This window comes from Micromys minutus (genome assembly GCF_963924665.1).
Source record: "Micromys minutus genome assembly, chromosome: X".
Taxonomy (NCBI): domain Eukaryota; kingdom Metazoa; phylum Chordata; class Mammalia; order Rodentia; family Muridae; genus Micromys; species Micromys minutus.
In genome coordinates this window covers 77,040,613-77,060,096 of record NC_137970.1, presented here as the reverse complement: position 1 = coordinate 77,060,096, position 19,484 = coordinate 77,040,613, and the positions used below count along the sequence as shown (strand labels likewise).

At 36.2% G+C, this 19,484-nt stretch overlaps 1 protein-coding gene across 1 annotated transcript in view; it reads right to left on the bottom strand.

Moving 5' to 3' along the window:
* Window positions 1-17,385, bottom strand: part of IL1RAPL2 (interleukin 1 receptor accessory protein like 2) — a gene marked incomplete at both ends in the record, with an annotated part of 1,190,107 nt that extends 1,172,722 nt beyond the window's left edge. The window contains one exon of the mRNA XM_080910286.1: window positions 17,304-17,385. Coding sequence (XP_080766412.1) covers window positions 17,304-17,385 — 82 coding nt within the window. The remainder of the gene's footprint in view (window positions 1-17,303) is intronic.
* Window positions 17,386-19,484: the final 2,099 nt, after the last annotated feature.

Genomic DNA, 19,484 nt, shown 5'->3' with positions numbered 1-19,484 from the left:
AAGTAAACCCGGGCCGAAATCTGGCTCTACCACCTCCTAGCTGGAAAGAAGTAGTCAAAGTATTCAACCATGCAAAGCTTCTTTCTCTGTGTCTATGCAGATAGACAAGTGCAGTACCTGTCTAGATTAGTGATTTATTTTTATGAGGAGCCATGTGCTTTAGCAACGTGCCTGACATATAGTAACATATGATTCATATTAACGTCTCTGTTCCTCTGTGATCTACTGAGTTCTTTAAGAGCAAAGAGTATGCCTTTGTCCATTTATACCAAGGTACCCAGAAAAGATGCATAACACAGTCTGATTGCATACTTGGTACATTAATAAACATCCTGTATCTATGATATCCCTTAGCAGGATTTAATTTTGTGCAACCACACACCACTCTCTTATTTTTCCCACAAAGAAACAATGCCAAGTGCATGTCACTCATCCCAGGGGATGAATGAGAATCTCTGAAAAACCATATGTTTCTTGTCTGTAGCCATTTAGAGAGCGCTCACTTAAGATACAGTTCTCCTAAGTCACACAGGCAAAGAGAAGTAGTGCTGACTCTTCTTTGCCTGGGGGAAGGTCAATGAATGTCAAAGCATTCCTATCAGAAGAGAAAAGTCTGTGCTATCCTCATAAAACATTCCGCTTCACTGTTATGGCTTTAAATAAGTATATGGAAGGAAAAATGGGACGTTAATTAGAATATGAAAAAAGGTGAGCTATATATTCAGAATCTCTCTGATGGATTAGGGTGTACCCTGAATATTTTAAGAAATCTCTGGGTATTGGCTTTCCACTGGGAAGAAACTACAGTAAGCACTAAGAGTGTGCTTTGCAGGCACGTATTTTGTTTAGTGCAAATTACACCTGTAGAGTCCCAATGGAAGCACTTTCCCCTGTCATGCCTACATGAGTCGAGTTATGATGGAAAGTCACCCTTGCAGAAATAACAGGAATTCAAAATTCCTCTCAAGCAAATACAATACCCTTTCATTTTGAAGCAAGGAAAGGGAAGAGCCACCCTCTACTACAGTTCTTAGCTATTATTATGTATGGGTTAAGTCCCAAATCAAAATTAAGAAGGTGTAATTATTCTTAATTGATGTCTCATTCTTCATTGTTGTGGGCAGAAATCTATCCAAGGTGATACCAAGCATTCTAACTTCTGTATGCAGACAATGGCACAGAACTGGGAAGAATTCTCACATGAATTGTTTGCAAATTTACAGCTTTTAAACTAATGCACTATTTTCATTGGTATAACTAATGCACTATTTTCATTGGTATAATAATGTATGCATTTCTAATTAAAAAGAACCAGTGTCATAAAAGACTTCAATATATCAATCACATTATATATTACTGATATTATACAACAACCAAAGTAATGAACTTAGTTGTTATTTTCTCTCTCTCTCTCTCTCTCTCTCTCTCTCTCTCTCTCTCTCTCTCTCTCTCTCTCTCTCTCACACACACACACACACACACACACACACAGGCACACACATATTCACACATGTACAAAGACACACGTGTTAAAAGTTCATTGAATCCAAGATCATATTCATCATAAATAATGTGAGAACTTCAGTAAATCAGAGGTATTTTTTCTATTACATTGGAGAGAATCACTTGACTATATACAATTTTTAATTGCATAGTGAAAGGAGAACTCAAATATATTATTAATGAAAATATAGTTAGCATACTTACATTAGTTAGCAATATTGTTGAGAGCTTTAACATTTTTTTATCAACCTTAGTCCTTTTCCATTAGGAATAGTACTTAAAACTACAGATCTAGAGAAAGTACTGAAGGAGCTAAAAGGGTTTGCAAACCCATGGGAAGAACTACATTTTCAACTAACCAAACCCACCATAGTTCCAAAGGGACCAATACACCAATCAATGAGTTCGAATGGAGAGACCCATGGCTCCAGATGCATATGCAGCAGAGGATAACATTGTCTGGCATCAATGAAAGGAGAGGCCTTTGGTCCTGTGAAGGCTCCATGCCCCAGTGTAGGGGGATGCCAAGGCACTGAAGTGGGATTGGGAAGTTGGAAGAGGGAGCACTTTTATGGAGGCAATGGGGGGTGGTATTGGGGAAATAGGGATAACATTTGAAAGGTAAATACAGAGAATAGCCAATAAAAAAGGAAAAAAGGAAGACTTTAACATTTTAAATGAAAACCTAAACATTTTCACTTTGGATTACCTCCCTTAATAGTTTCCAGATAAAAACATTGGCTTACCTATAGCACCAGGATCTATGCAATACAAATACTAACTCTGGTAGGATCATTTTTATTTTTAGTTAGCTAATTAGTTAGTTAATTAGCTTTGAGACAGAGTTTTTCTGTGTCATCCTGACTATCCTGAAACTAGCTCTGTAAACTAGGCTGGCATGGAACTCAGAGATCTCCCTGCCTCTGCCTCCTGAGTACTGGGATTAAAGGCATGTACCACCACTACCTGCCTTGAAGAATCATTTTTAAATACCAAAACTTAGGATTACATAATACAGACTAATACTAGACTGTATGACTACAGTATATATTAAATTTGAAAATCAACAATAAAATACTGCACAGCATTTATGAATATAAAGAAGACACATAAAATCAAAAATTAACTGTTATGTGAAGAAAAGATCACTCAGAAGCCGCCTCACCTTGGGATCCACCACATATGCAGTCACCAAATCCAAGCACTATGGCTAATCCCAAAAAGTACTTATTGGCAGAAACCAGACAGAGATGCCCCCTTGGGGACTATGCTAGAGTCATATAGATATAGCTGAGCATGCTTGCAGCTAACCATCAGACTGAACTCGGGGATCTGAATGAGGTTGCTAAAGAAAGAACTGAAGGAGCTGAAAGGGGTTGCAACCTCAACCAAACCCTCCAAAACTCCCATGGAGTAAAACACCAACCTCTGTGCGCACTATTGATCCAGTTGCATAAGTAGCTGAAGATACCAGTGTCTGGGATGAATGTGAGAAGAGGCTTTTGTCCCAGAGAGGGCATGTTTTCCCAGTGTAGGGGAATGCCAAGGCAATGGGGTGGAGAGGGTGATATGGAGGGAGTGCACCTTTGTGAAGGCAACTGGAGGGGGAGGGGGATGGAAGTGGGGTGGGGGAAGGGATAACATCTCAAATGTAAATACAGAGTATCTGATAAAAAATGAAAAAGGCAACAAACAAATAAACCAAATTACCATATCAAAAAAGAATTAACTGTTAAGTGAAACAACATATTATCTAACAGAATATTAAGTTTAGTGTGGTTGTGAATTTGAAAAGTATATATTCATTAATGTATACTCCATCTGGAAGAATATATATTACACTTAAATAATAAGTTAATTTGGGGAATCAAAATTTTTAAAAAATAATATATCACATTGGTGTTCGGGTTTCTAAGTTTGGCTTGTCTCACTTAATAATTTCCAGATCCATTAACCCTATTGCAAATTTCATTTGCAATTTCTTTTATTAAGGAATTTAATTGCATTAAACCCTATTCTATATATTCACCACATGTTCTGGTATTTGTTCATCTACTATGGAGAACTAGGTTGATTCATTTTCCTTGTTACTCTGATTAAACCAGCAACAAACTAGGATGCCCAAGTATCTCTGAAGTAGGATATGAGCCTTTGATTATAGCCAGAAATTATAAGTAGGATGGAAAGTAGTTCTATTATTATTTTCTGCAAATCATCTATTCTGATTTCCATAGTGTCTGCACACCTTGTTCTCCCACCAGCAGCAAATAAGGATTGACCCTTACCCATAGCATTGCCAGTATGTGTTCACAGACATGGTGAACAGAATAGAATGGACTTTCAAAGCAGTTTTAATTAGGATATTCTTGAAAATTAACAGATTTATCAACCATTTTTGTTTTTCTGTTTTTAAATTCATATTTATAGATGTATGTATATTAGATATTAACCACCTCTTTGTAGTATCGCATGTAAAGATTTTTCTCTGATTCTGGGAGATGTCTGCTTGTACTATTAATCTCTCCCTCTCTATGTAGAAGCATCCTGATTCTGTGCAATCCCTTATGTCAATACTTCATGTTATTTCCTGTGGTATTGGTGTCATTCTCAGAAACCCATTGCCTATTCCTGTATGTTGAAGGAACTTCCCTATTTACTCCAATGATTTCAGCATTTCCAGTTCTAAATTAAGGTCTTTGATCTGTTTCTGAGTAAACTTTTATGCAAGGTAAAAGATGTGGCTCTAATTTCATTATCCTGCAGGTGCATATAGAATTTTGCCAGCATGCCAGAACTACTTATTAGATGGACATTTCTTTCTATCCTATAGACTTTTCTCAACTTTGTGAAAACTTCTGTATATTTTTATGCAGGTACCATGTGGGTTAGTCACACCACAGGGGACCCAATGAGTTGTGTTAACCTTTTCATTTATTTCTAGGAGTTTTACATTTTCTTCTATGAATCCTTGAATGAAGAATATTTATGCAAAAAGTGTTATACTCAATCTTTAAATATTCATATGGTTTCTAAGGTTTCTTTTGCTATTGATTTCCACTTTTATTCTATAACTTCTTTATGATAGTAAGCAAGTAAATGCTCAGACAATGAGGGTATGTCAAAGAGTGACAAGAAAGCATCTCATTTGGGGTATGATGAGTTAGAAAACAAAATCCACAAAGAACATCATATAATAGCCAAAGACATAAGAACTACAAGCATAGTGCAGTTTCAATTACTTTGGAAAATAATTGAAAAACAACTATTTTCAAATTTTGTAATACGTTTCAAGTAAAAGATTCAAAGTTGTCCCTAGTCTATATCTAAGCATGATAAATACAGAGATTATAACAAATTCTGGAATGGTAACACTCTAAAAACCAAAGATAAATTGTCAAAATTAATCAGAGAATAAGTTATGCCACACACAGAGGGAGAAAAAAAACCAAGATCTATGACTGGCTTCTCATTATAATTAATGCAATGATACCATAGACTAGAGAAGTTGTCAGTCCTGAAATTTATATCCAGGGCAAGGAAGTATCAAATTTTAAGAAAATATAAAGATACTTTTACATAGGAAAAACAAAATTTTCTAGCATATCTCTGCTCTGCCACAAAAAAAGACTTTTTTTATAATCTAAGAAAAAAGGAGGTGCCAAAACATTTCTAATTATCCAGAATAAAATAGAGCACAAGTAATAGTAAATACTTGAAAAAAATATAAAACCTATATTTTCTAATTCCCTGAAGTACCTGGAAAGATAATAAAAGCATAATATCTTTTCATAGTATGTGTAGAAGATGTTGTGATAAAAACACAGAAGACAAGTAGTTTGCTACCCAAAAACTGTGCCATGGAATGGATATCATACTGGAGAACTGAGAAGTAACAAGTCTAAGAACGTTGGATTACAACATAGATGTACGTATAAGCATGCAGGGATAAACAGGAAGGATTTAGTAACAAATGTATTGTGGTTCATGGGTGAAGCACAGATTGACAGATTGTAGATTCTGGATGTACATTGTAAAGTTTAGGATGCAAGTAGTCAGCAGAAGAGCAGGACTTAGCCTTATAAATAATTGAGGGATTTTGGCCAATACCTAGCTTATAGTAAGCATTTCTCTCTGACACAGGACCACAACACATTTGTCAATAATATACAAAATTAAAATGTCACTGTTTTTCAATACAATTTTATGTACAAAAATGTGCCATGGTGAGGATTGTATATATCCATGAGCCTGAATTTGAGACCTCCTATTCTAAGCAACCACTAACCATAAGAAAATGAGTTACAGTTACAAAGTAAGTCACTAGATATGACACAAAATGGAATATCAAAAATTATTCATTGAACAAAAACTGAATCACAAATGAGAAATGAGTGAACAACAATGAGAAAAATGAGAAAAAACAAATGCAAAATATGTAACAATAGAATAGACAGAACTGCAAATACAGCCAGAAATAACACATTCATGGTAAATGAACTACATTCTCTACATAAAGAGAGAAACTTTCAGGCTCAATAAAAAACAACATTCAGTAATATGCAGTCAACAAAAACATACTTGAAGTTTAAAACTACAAATGCTCATAATGAAGATTGACATATCAAGAAAACAACAAGCTTATGTCACCTAGAATATATATTCCCATAGAAAAAGAGAAAACTTTTATGCAACGAAAGCTACTGTTTGCAAAGACAATTTTAAATATATGTAACTGACAAGAGCTTCAAAATTTATGAGGCTATTACTGTCAAATGTAGTGGAATAATAAGACAAACCCACAACCATAATTAGACATATTAATAAAAAATCATCTCTCTAATTTATTTGATGAGTAACACAAAACCAGAAATTGTATAGAAGATACAAAAACTGTCATCAATTACCTTGACCTCATTGATAATTACTGAATAACATGTACCAAAAATTAACTATTCACATGCAGTGTTCACCAATACAGTCTGTAATACTGTTACTGTGATGAAACATCATGACCAAAAGCAACTTGGGGAGGAAATGTTTAATTTGGCTTATACTTTCACATTGTAGTCTATGACTGAAGGGAGTTAGCACAGGAACACAAACAGGGCAGGAACCTGAAGGCAGAGACCATGGAGCAGTGCTGTTCAGAAGCTTACTCCTCATGACCTGTTCAATCTGTTTTCTTATAAAACACAATATGACCACTCAGAAGTGGCACCACCCACAATGGGCAATGCCCATCCTCATCAATCAGTAATTAAGAAAATGCTCCAAAGTCTAATCTTATGGAGGCATTTTCTTAATTGAGGTTCCCTCCTCTCAGTTGACATTGGCTTGTGTCAAGTTGACATAAAACTAGCCAGTATAGGTTTATAAACTAGAAAAGAAAGTAAAATCCAATGAATATCAAATTCTTGAGATAGTATATTTTATTTTCTCCACCATACACAGAATGTACTAAAATTAAAAATTAAAAAACAACATATTAATAAAATATTGTATGTTGAAAAACCTAAAAGGCAGGACTTTTTAAAGTTTTCATCATGTTTTAGGAGACAAATGTATAATGTATGCTTCCCTGCAAATAAATTAAAAGGATAGTTGAAATAGATTAATCCCTTCAACAGAGACAAAGTACCAAATCTGACTTTAAAAAGGAAGAGAAATTCATAATCCTAGACCTAATTTTAAAACTCATAGCATCAAATTTTCAATGTGGAAGAAACAGAATTCCAAGTCCAAATAATTGCTGAAGTCAATAATATTAATAATTTGATGATGAAAAATGCCATTTAAGAAAGCAGAAGATGAGACTTCTGGTCTTCCTAACCCAGACCCTTGAGATCTCTCAGACACTGAGCCACCAACCAACCAAGCAGCTGGTATGAGTCCCATACACAAATACAGCAGAGGATGGCCTGGTCTGGCCTTAGTGGGAGAAGACATGCCTAACACTGGAGAGATGTGAAGCCCCCGGGAGTAGGGCAGCCTGGTGTTGGGGGGGGGCAGGGTGCATTGGGAACATCCTCTTAGAGACAAGGGGAGGAAGAATGAGATGAGGAACTGAGAGGGCAGACCAAGAGGGGGATAATGACTGAACTATAAAAAAATTAATGTAATTATGTATATATATATAATTACTTGTATATATGTGTGTATATAATACATATATGTGTGTGTGTGTTTGCATATATATGCAGAAGTTTCCCAAAGTCATTTTATGAAACAAATTTCATCCTCACACAATCTAATAAAAATATTACAAAAAAGTAATAAGACATTATATTCCTGAATAAGGTAAATGAATATTCAGCAAAACTAGGCAAGAAGTAGCAAAAGCCTGACCATCACACTTTGGAAAATCACTTCAAGTCTGAGATAGGCTATTCCCGATTAAAAATTTAAAGCATCTTTATAGGAAAAAACCTCCGTTTGTCTATAAATGTGAAAATTCATCAGAAATTCTATTTCAATTTTAATCAGCATAAGTGCACATTTTAAACATCAGTATGTTCTGCTTTATTAATTACTATCATTTTATAGTTACATTTTAGTGTATGAATATAGTATAAATCCCAATAACATTTTGATAACTATTATTCCATTAGTTTACTATGATTTTATTCCATTCATTTATCTCCATAATATTAAATAGTCTTGACTGAATAAGCTTCCATTTCTTTTCCTTCCTCCCAAACACTAGGGCTAGTAGAATGCTGCATGCTCAGTAAGAATTTTTAATATGCTATGCCTGTGGCCATATAAAACCCAATGAGTAAGAACTCTAAAATTATTTCTCTTTCATCTTCTCCACTAAGCATTTCATTGAGTGTGATCCAGGCCACAAGTTCAGGCTAATGTGAATAATGTTCTGCCTACTCTCAACTTGCTCTAAACTTTGTCTTTCACTCAAAACTTCTGCTGATTTAGCCAATCATTCCCAACCAACATTCCTTTTCCTTGAAAATCTAAATTCCGACCTGGAGCAGCGGTGAGACAGCGGTGGTCCACTGGTGATCCAGGGGTCCAGGATTGGTGAGGAGTCATTCCAACTGGGCACTGGCCAGGGTGCAGAGAAATCTCTGCGGAGAGATCTCTCCCGAACACACAAAAAAGTGCGGTCCCCCAGTTTCCCCTCCCCACCCCAGCTCGGTTCAGGGAACCTGTGACCCAGCATCGGGCTGTTCCCAGGCAGACCACTTAAAAGGAGGGTGCAAACTCGGACCTTTCGCCAGCCACCAGGAGTAGCAGTAAGCCAGGAGTGGTCCAGCGGTGGTTCAGAGGTGATCCAGCCACAAGGGACTGGCGAAGAAGCTTTCCAACCAGCCTGGGTGCAGAGAGATCTCTGCAGAGCAAAAGCAAAGAGCTGTTCACCAGTCTCCCTCCCAGCCCCAGCTCAGTTCAGGGAACAAGTAACCCGGCATCGACACAAGACTGACAACATGATGGCAACAGGAAAAGGAAAGAACATACCCCAGGGAAACCAAGAAAACCTGGCAACACCAGTATCCAGCTCACCCAACACAGCAAACAGCGGAATATCAAACACTCCAGAAAAAGAAGCAGACCTGAAATGATACAGCAAGATGATGATAGAGATCCTTAAATAAGAATGGGAGGAAAAGCATAAGGAATTAGAAGCTTTTAAAGCAGAAACAATAAAAACACTCAAAGAACTCAAAGAACTAGAGGAAAACAGAACCAAAGAGATGAAGGAATGGAAGAAGGAATTTAAAACAGAAATACACAATAAAGAAAACACTAAAAGAGACAACCCTAGAGACAGAAAACCTAAAAAAGAAATCAGGAGTCACAGATGCAAGCATTACCAATAGACTACAAGAGATGGAAGAGAGAATCTTGGGGGCTGAACACAACATAGAAAACATAGACAAAACAGTCAGAGAAGATGCAAAAACCAAAAAGCTCCTAACCCAAAATGTCCAGGAGATCCAGGACACAATGAGAAGACCAAATCTAAGGATAATGGAAATAGAAGAGGGCAAAGAATATCAACTAAGAGGCACAGAACATATCTTCAAAAAACTCGTAGAAGAAAACTTCCCTACCCTTAAGAATGAGATAACCATGAGCATAAAAGAAGCCTACAGAATTCCAAATAGGTTGAACCAGAAAAGAAATTCCTCCTGACACATAATAGTCAAAACGCCAAGTGCCCAAAGCAAAGAAAAAATATTAAAAGCAGTAAGGGAAAAAGGTCAGGTAACATACAAAGACAGGCCCATCAGACTCACACCCAATTTCTCAACAGAGACTATGAAAGCTAGAAGAGCCTAGACAGATATCATGCGGACCCTAAGAGAGCACAGGTGCCAGTCAAAGCTGCTATACCCAGCAAAACTCTCAATCACCATAGATTGAGAGACTAAGATATTCCAAGACAAAACTAAATTTACACAATATCTAACAACAAACACAGCACTACAACGAATTATAGGTGGTAAACCCAATATAACCAAGGGATCTACATCCTAATAAAAATAAGAAAACTCCCAAGGAAGAAAACCAAAAGAAAAAAGACATACAGACACAATTCAACCTCCAAAAGCAAAAATAGCAGGAAACAGCAACCACTATTCCTTGATATCTGTTAACCTAAATGGACTCAATTCCCAATAAAAAAGACATAGGCTATCAGACTGGATACATAAACAAAACCCAGGAATTTGGGGCATACAGAAAACTCATCTCAGAGACAAAGACAGACACTATCTCAGAGTAAAAGGTTGGGAACAAACATTCCAAGCAAATGGCCCCAAGAAGCAAGCTGGAGTGGCCATTCTAATATTGAATAAAGTAGATTTTCAACCAAAAGTTATCAAAAAGATAAGGAAGGACACTTTTTACTCATTACAGAAGAAATTTGTCAGGAGGAACTGTCAATCCTTAACATATATGCTCCAAATACAAAAGCACCGATATTCATAAAAAAAAAAAAAACCCTACTAAAGCTCAAAAATTACATTGATTCCCACACAATAATAGTGAGAGACCTCAATACACCACTCTCACCAATGGACAGATCATGGAAACAGAAACTGAACAAGGACACTGTGAAACTGGCAGAGGTTATGAACCAACTGGAATTAATAGATATCTACAGAAAATATCATCCTAAAGTAAAAGAATTCACTTTCTTCTCAGCACCTCAAAGCACCTTCTCGAAAATTGACTGCATAATTGGTCACAAAATGAGCCTCAATAGATATAAGAAGATTGAAATACTCCCATGCATTCTTTCAGATCACCATGGTCTAAGACTGGTCTTTAATATCAACAAAGACATCAAAAATCTCATATACACATGGAAACTAAACAATACTATATTAAATGATAGCAGGGTCAAAGAAGAAATAAAGAAAGAAATTAAGGATTTTCTAGAATTCAATGAAAACAAAAACACAACATACCGAAACCTATTGGGATGTAATGAAAGCAGTACTGAGAGGAAAACTCATAGCTCTGAATGCTTCCAAAAAGAAATTGGGGAGAGCATACATCAGCAACTTGACAGCACAGCTGAAAGCTCTAGAACAAAAGGAAGCAAATACACCCAAGAGGAGTAAATGGCAAGAAATAATCAAAATTAGGGCAGAAATAGACCAAATAGGAACAAAAAGAACCATTGAAATAATCAACAAAACCAAGAGCTGGTTCTTTGAGAAAATTAACAAGATTGACAAACCCTTAGCCAGACTAATTAGAGGGCAAACAGAGAGTATCCAAATTAACAAAACCAGAAAGGAAGGGGGAGAAATAACAACTGAAACAGAGGAAATTCAAGAAAACATCAGATCCTATACTCAAAAAAGCTAGAAAACCTGGAGGAAATGGATGAATTCCTAGACAGGTACAAGGTACTAAAGTTAAATGAGGACCAGGTAAATCATCTAAATAATCCCATAACACCTAAAGAAATAGAGGCAGTCATTAAAAGTCTCCCATCCAAAAAAAGCCTAGATACAGATAGGTTCAGTGCAGAATTTTATCAGATATTTATTATCGACATAATACCAATACTCTCCAAACTCTTCCACAAAATAGAATCAGATGGAACTCTACCTAACTCATTTTTTGAGGCTATAATAACCCTCGTTCCTAAACCACACAGAGACCCTACAAGGAAAGAGAACCTCAGACAAATCTCAATTATGAACATTGATGCAAAAATACTCAACTAAATCCTTGCAAACAGAATCCAAGAACACATCAAAACAACCATTCACTGTGATCAAGTAGGCTTTATCCCTGGGATGCAGGGATGGTTTAACATACAGAAATCCATCAATGTAATCCACCATATAAAAAAACACACAAAAAAAAAAAACATATTGTCATCTCAATAGATGCTGAGAAAGAATTTGACACAATTCAGCACCCCTTCATGTTAAAAGCCTTGGAAAGAACAGGAATGCAAGGCCCATGCCTAAACATAATAAAAGCAATATACGGCAAACAAACAGCCAACATCAAAATTAATGTTGGAAACTTGAAGCAATCCCACTAAAATCAGAGACTCGACAAGGCTGCCCACTCTCCCCCTACCTATTCAACATAGTACTAGAAGTCCTGGCTGGAGCAATTAGACAGCAAAAGGAGATCAAGGGGATACAAATCGGAAAGGAAGAGATAAAAACATCACTCTTTGCCTATGACATGATAGTGTACTTGAGTGACCCCAAAAATTCCACCAGAGAACTCCTACAGCTGATAAACAAGTTCAGCAAAGTGGCTGGATACAAAATTAACTCAAACAAATCAGTAGCCTTCCTATACTCAAAGGACAAACATGTGGAGAAAGAAATTAGGGAAAAGATACCCTTCACAATCGTCACAAAAATTATGAAATACCTTGGTGTGACTCTAACTAAGCAAGTGAAGGACCTGTATGACAAGAACTTCAAACCTCTAAAGAAAGAAATTCAGGAGGATCGCAGAAAATGGAAAGATCTCCCATGCTCATGGATTGGAAAGATCAACATCTTAAAAATGGGCATCCTACCAAAAGCAATCTACAGATTCAATGCAATCCCCATCAAAATTCCAACCCAGTTCTTCATGGAACTGGAAAGATCAATGTGCAATTTCATATGGAATAACAAAAGACCTAGAATAGCGAAATCCATCCTCAACAACAAAAAAACATCTGCAGGAATCACTATCCCTGACCTCAAGCTATATTACAAGGCAATTGTGCTGAAAACTGCATGGTACTGGTACAGAAATAGGCATGTGGATCAATGGATAAGAATAGAAGATCCAGAAATGAGCCCTCATGTATATGGTCACCTGATTTTTGACAAAGGAGCAGTAAACATTCAATGGAAAAAGGACAGCCTATTCAACAAATGGTGTTGGTCCAACTGGCACTCAACATGCAAAAGAATGAAAATAGACCCTTACTTATCTCCTTGTACAAAGCTCAAGTGTAAGTGGATCAAAGATCTCCACATTAAACCAGATACACTGGAACTATTAGATGAGAAAGTAGGGAAAACCTTAGAACACATAGGCACAGGAGAAAATTTCCTGAATAAAACACCAATGGCTCAAGTTCTAAGGTCAAAAATTAACAAATGGGACTTAATGAGATTGCAAAGTTTCTGTAAGGCTAAGGACATCGTCAAGAAAACAAAACGGCAACCAACAGAATGGGAAAAGATCTTTACCAACACCACATCAGATAGAGGCCTAATATCCAAGGTATACAAGAAACTCAAAAAGCTAGACACCAGAGAATCAAATAACCCTATTAAAAAATGGGGTACAGAGCTAAACAAAACGTTCTCAGTTGAGGAACACCGAATGGCCGAGAAACATCTGAGGAAGTGCTTGACATCCTTAGCCATCAGGGAAATGCAAATCAAAACAACCCTGAAATACCACCTCACACCAGTCAGATTGGCCAAGATCCAAAACTTAGAAGACAACAGATGCTGCTGAGGTTGGGGAGAAAGAGGAACACTTCTCCACTGTTGGTGGGGTTGCAAGCTAATACAACCACTCTGGAAATCAGTCTGGCGATACCTCAGAAAATTGGATATAGTACTACCTGAAAACCCAGCTATTCCACTTCTGGGCATATACCCCAGAGACACTTTAATACACAACAAAGATGTATGCACCACAATGTTCATAGCAGCTCTATTTATAATAGCCAGAAGCCGGAAAGAACCCAGATGTCCTTCAGAAGATGAATGGATACAAAAATTGTGGTACATATACACAATGGAATACTACTCAGCCACCAGAAACAATGACTTAACCAAATTCTTAAGAAAATGGCTGCATCTAGAGAATATCATCCTGAGTGAGATAACCCAGTCACAAAAGAACAGACATAATATGCAGTCACTGATAGTGGGATGCTAACCCCAGAGGCTTGCACTCCCCCAGAAACAACTCACAGACTATATGAAGTCCAAGAAATAAAGAAAACAAAAAAAATATATATTTACAAAACAAGAAGACTTTGACTATTTCCATGTTGCATTTTGTTTTGCATGTACTTTACGCTCATGGTAACTATTAGGTTTTCAATGCATACTGTCAAGCCCTTGAAAAAATCAAGTACTGACTAAAAAATATATTCACATAGTTTTATGTAAAAATTATTTTAATATCTGAAAAAACAGTACTGACAAAAATGTATAATTTTAAGCAAAAAATGTTTAAAATCTGTACATTTATCTTTGTTTTGTAAAATAAAGTTGTTTAAAAAAAATAGAAAATGAAAATGTTGATTAACATTATGAGTGTAGTATGGCGGTGGTAGCAAACTCACATTTAGCCAACTAACTCCATTAGTGTTTTTCCTGTGTAAATTGGACATGCCCACTATGGCATAGAAATACAGTATGAATGATTTTCCCCCTGAAAACTGCATATCATATCAAAACAATGAGATTTGCTATTATATGTTTTTGGAGGAGATTCTTTTTACAACTATTTCAGTCATAAAGCACTTGCCAAATGCACATGAGGCCTTGCATTCAATCACATCACTGCAAAATAAAATGAGAAAGAGATAAAAAGAAAGAGGGGAAGGAAGAGAGTAGGAGAGACAGAGAGATAGGTGGAAGGGAGCTTCCAACTATTAAATCATTTGTCAAAATTTGGCAAGTACAGAAGTAGAGAATTTTATCCCTTTGTCTTTTGTCTGTTATATAGAAATGTACCTTTGGCATCAGAAATGTAAGGAAAGGAATTCCTGTCTAGAATAAACCACACGGAAATGATCAGAGCTTCACATTAAGACCTAAATAGTTATAATGCTAGTTAATAATGGACTTAATCAGTCTACTGTTTTCAAAGAAGGAACATGGGAAGAAAAATAAAAGCTCTGAGCTTCCTTGGCAACACTACAATGAGTAGCCATGTAACCTTGAACCTGAATCTTTTTGATTAACAGAAGCAAAAGACATCAGAAAGTGTATGAAGCAAATATGAGTGCTAGAGATTTGATGAAGCATTTCTCTATGTTTTTCAAAGATAAATCAACTCAAATCTGATCACCACAAAGTGAACATATGTATATTTCTACATATTTTAGAATTAAAATAGTTAATGCATAGTAATAATAGCAACAACAGATTTATAATGCAAGGGAAGATGTCAATGGGAACAGAAGGGAGGAGTGGGAAGAAATGCTTCCCAATTCCCATCACCTATGTCTCACTCAACATTCTTTATTCATTGTACCTCCAATTTTACTGTTTTGAAATTAAACAATAAACAAATGTATATATACATATATGTATATATACAAATATATATAATGAACTGTATATAAGCAAACACAAAAATATATATTAAACTATCCAGTTAAGCACAAGCCAGCATTCACCTATTAGACTCTTCTGTCAGCACTCTGTACACCATAAGGAGAGGTTAGAATACTGAAGAGGAATAACATAGTACACACTTAAAACACTCCCACTGCCCAGACAGACCTATGGGAAGTCTTTCTTTCATGTCATCATTGTCATTGGGCCAAATCAAGTACCAACAAGATAGGGAAACAAAAAACTGAAAACAATTCAAAATCCAAGTATCTTACCTTAAGTAAACAACTTCCCCTGTAATGTTCCTTTAATAAAGACAAATGTGCTTGACCTCACTAAAAAGACAAAGCTAAGGTTCCCAGGAAATCATAAATGGAAACAAAGAAGCAAAACATCAGGAAGTTAATCTCTGAATGTCACCAGTATATCAATAACCTTCTCTATGTATATAAACTTAAATGTTAATGATTTCTTTTGCCTGTTTTGCTTTTATTGTGGCTTTTGCTGTAATTAAGCTATCACAATGTAGATGGCTTTTTAAAGGCAACTCATTTTTTTCTCTTTCAGGCTGTGCTAGAGACATCATAACATAACTGACTGAGAAAAATGGGATCTGGTCCAACAGGTTACATTTGCGAGTAAGTAATCTCTGCAAGTGTTTTACTTCAGCAACGATCAATCTGAACTGAGATTGGAAGTGAAAATGTGACTTTAAAAGTGAAGGAAGAAAAGGCAGCCATAAATGATGTGCTTAGTTGGAGAGATGCTAGACTAAAACTTTCCACGCAAATGAAGCAGAAAAGAGATCCTAATTATTCTAATGTAATTTAAATGTGGGAGTCTGTAACACAAAGATACACCCATGAAGAGCCCTCAGTTCCATTTCGCAATTATCCAGACTTCAGTCTTGTTCTTCTCTTTTATAACCTCTAGCCAACAATTTTGAAACTTATTAATATGCTATTAGCTGTGCAACACTATTTATTAGCTATTTCAATTAGCAAGTACATTTCAGCCTCAGAAAATAAGCACTAAACTCTGAGCCCAATTCAGGACATACTGTTTAAAAGGTTAGAATGCACTTTGTTGCTGTGATTTTTAGATGTAATGATAGGAAAGTGCCTACATGTAATGGAAATAATGGAATTAAAAGTCAGCATAAAAACCCTAGCTTGGTTTTTTTTTTGTTTTGTTTTGTTTCGTTTTGATATAGTCATGCATTCCTCAGTGTCTTAGAAGAATGATTATATTCAGAAAATCAACTATCAAAACCTCATGTATGTTTTGTTATTATAACTACATATGTAATCAAAACTGAAAGATACATTTCCATGTGTTATTAAACAAGTTTTGATTGAGGTATCTACTGACAACAGCTGATCTTTTAGTATAATCATGATTGGCTGCCAGACAGCCATGTTCTAGGAATAGGTGCTTCTGCTCAAGAAAATTTCTTTTCATGAAATTACTATTATTTGAAACTGAATCCTTTAAATGTCTTCCTAATAGGAATTCTGTACAGATATGGAGAGCTCACTTATATTTTTCCAAAGCATCTCTTCAAACCACATTGTTGTCTATTGAATTAGGACACAAATGATATGTAGTTTTTAAAGATTTACTCTCTTCTAATTTATAAATGTTGGCTCCTGGGTGGTTCCTCCTCAGCAAATGTAACCAACTCTAAATAGCTCTTTCATACTTGTTGTCCCCCTGAGAGTATGCTAGCCATTGAATTTTCACAAACTTCCCCTGGTTTCCCAACGTTTTCTCAGTGGTAAGCAACAAACTTCATTTTTATTTTGGCTGCTTTCCAATTGAATTAGAATGTAAGAGCTTCTATTTAAAGACAGTTCTAGTTAAAGACATAGGTGATCAATGAATGCTCACACATACAAACACACACACACACACACACACACACACACACACACACACACACACACAAACCTCTATGCACTTTGACCATATAGCAAGAATTCTCCAACAACATACCAGAATTTCTCTTTGACACCATCTTCAAATTTGTACTAACTGCAGAACAGACCACCAGGGCCAGAAGAAGTGGCAGCTTCATTGTTCACGTTCTCTGGCAGCTGAAATACGAAACAAAAGAAAATAACAATCTGAACTACACACACACACACACACACACATTTGCCTCAATGAAACAACAGCTATAAATTGATATCCTTATCTGGGAATACAAAATCCTCTGAAATACCATTCACAATGTTTATCTGGTAATATCTACAAAAAAACTAAAGGTCCTGAATATGAAAAAGTGTTGATTCCAAGCATTTCAGATAAGAGACACTCAAATTTCTACCATATTTTTCAAAAATCTACTGCAGAAAAGGTAATCTACTGACATCTGGCTTTATTTTTATGGAAATAGAAGAACTTTGAAAGCCCAAAAGTTAACATATGAGGGAATCCAGCAAAAAACTCTTCAATAGCTTCAACTAAATGCAAAATGAAAATTGGATTCTGTCCTTTTAGCTTTCAAGGGAATGAAGATGGGCTCCTCAGTTGCTTCTTTGATCTGACTTCATGGAGCTATTCTTTTGTTTGGTTACAGCATAATCACTTGGTTCATGTCACTTGTCTCTGGATATTTAAGACCATGCACTTTTCACGCCCTTTGCACTCTGCCTTTATCCTAAGCTACCCCTCTCTCATCTTCATGAATTTTCAAGTAGCCTATGGGTGTCAGATTCACAAAAGAACTTCACCAGACTAACCAATTTTAATTCTGATTGATTGTCTTGCTTATTCCTTTTTTCCCCTTTATTTTTCTTTTGTTCTCACTCCTCCCCAGGAATTGATATCAGTGGTGTTTTTCATGCCCCATCCTGCAGAGTGCCACCATGTCCTGAAATATTACTCATCTGCTTTTAAATCATCAGAACAGACAGCTCTTTTGTTTATTTATATGACAGGATGACATTTCACACAACAGTGATACCCACATTTAAAAAATGAATAACACCATGTCTTGAGCATTTTAAATGAAAGGGCTTAAAAATGAAAAAAAAAAAAAAAGTGTGAACTTGGATGAGAGTCCTTAACAAAATCTCTCTAGCACCATCAAGAGACATTTAGGAGAAAACAAACAAACAATTTTATGGTTTTGCCCCAAGTGAGCTAAGACATTTCCGTTGATTTTTGAAGCATCAGAAGAAGATAAGCAGTGTGCTGCACAAGGTTAATCATAATCCCAGGATAAGCAATGGCAAAGAGTTTGGAAAGGTGAAAGAAAGCACTGTGATCATCTAGATAATGAATGGAAGAAAACCTGGGTGGAAAAGCAGGAAGAGCTGCTGGGTAACATTTAATAATGCTGAATATTGTTTAAAGAGTTATTTAATTATAACAAAGCTGTACTTGAAGGACATAAACCTCACCAGATTATAAAATTATCAGAGTGATATCATATACTGGGTGGCATTCCAAATTTTCTAAATTCACCTCAAAGATCCATTTGATACAGAATTTTGTTTCTTAGTCTGAATTTCTGTGTGTAATAACCCTGGCTGTTCTGGAACTCACTCTGTAGAGCAGCCTTCTGAGTGGTAGGATTAAAAGCATGTAAATTTTCAGAAAATGTTCAGGGTTTAGCCACTAGTTCTACAAATCAACATAGCTAGCCCCTCATTATGGTACCCTTAACTCACCAATAAACAAAGAGGGTTGATAAGGAGGAGTTAGTCACCTTTGCATAAGGATTACAGATCACTCTATACTTTTATAGCCTTGCCACAGGGATAAAGAACTCTGGGAGAGGCAAGTGTGTCTGTGTCGGAAAATGCCAGGCGACAAGGGGACTAAATTACTTCTTGCCTACTCCCAGCACAAAGAAGACAAATTTTGACTCAAATTTTCAAGTTGGGTGTCAATAAATATATGATTCTTGCCAAAAAGCTTTGCAACATGAAGCCAGATGTGTGCACAAGAAAGGAGCATAATAGGGTGCTACCAACTCTCAGTCTCATTTTCCAATGCCCAGAGGGGATTTTTGAGGAAGGCTCACATCATCAGTCTATCCCAGCAACTATGTACTTATACAATGCCCCAAAATGACTGAAAAAAATCAATTATGGTCAATCAAAGGAAGAGACACACAGTACAAATGTCTATTTTCTCCATTGTTGAGTCCCAGCATTCTCCTTTCAG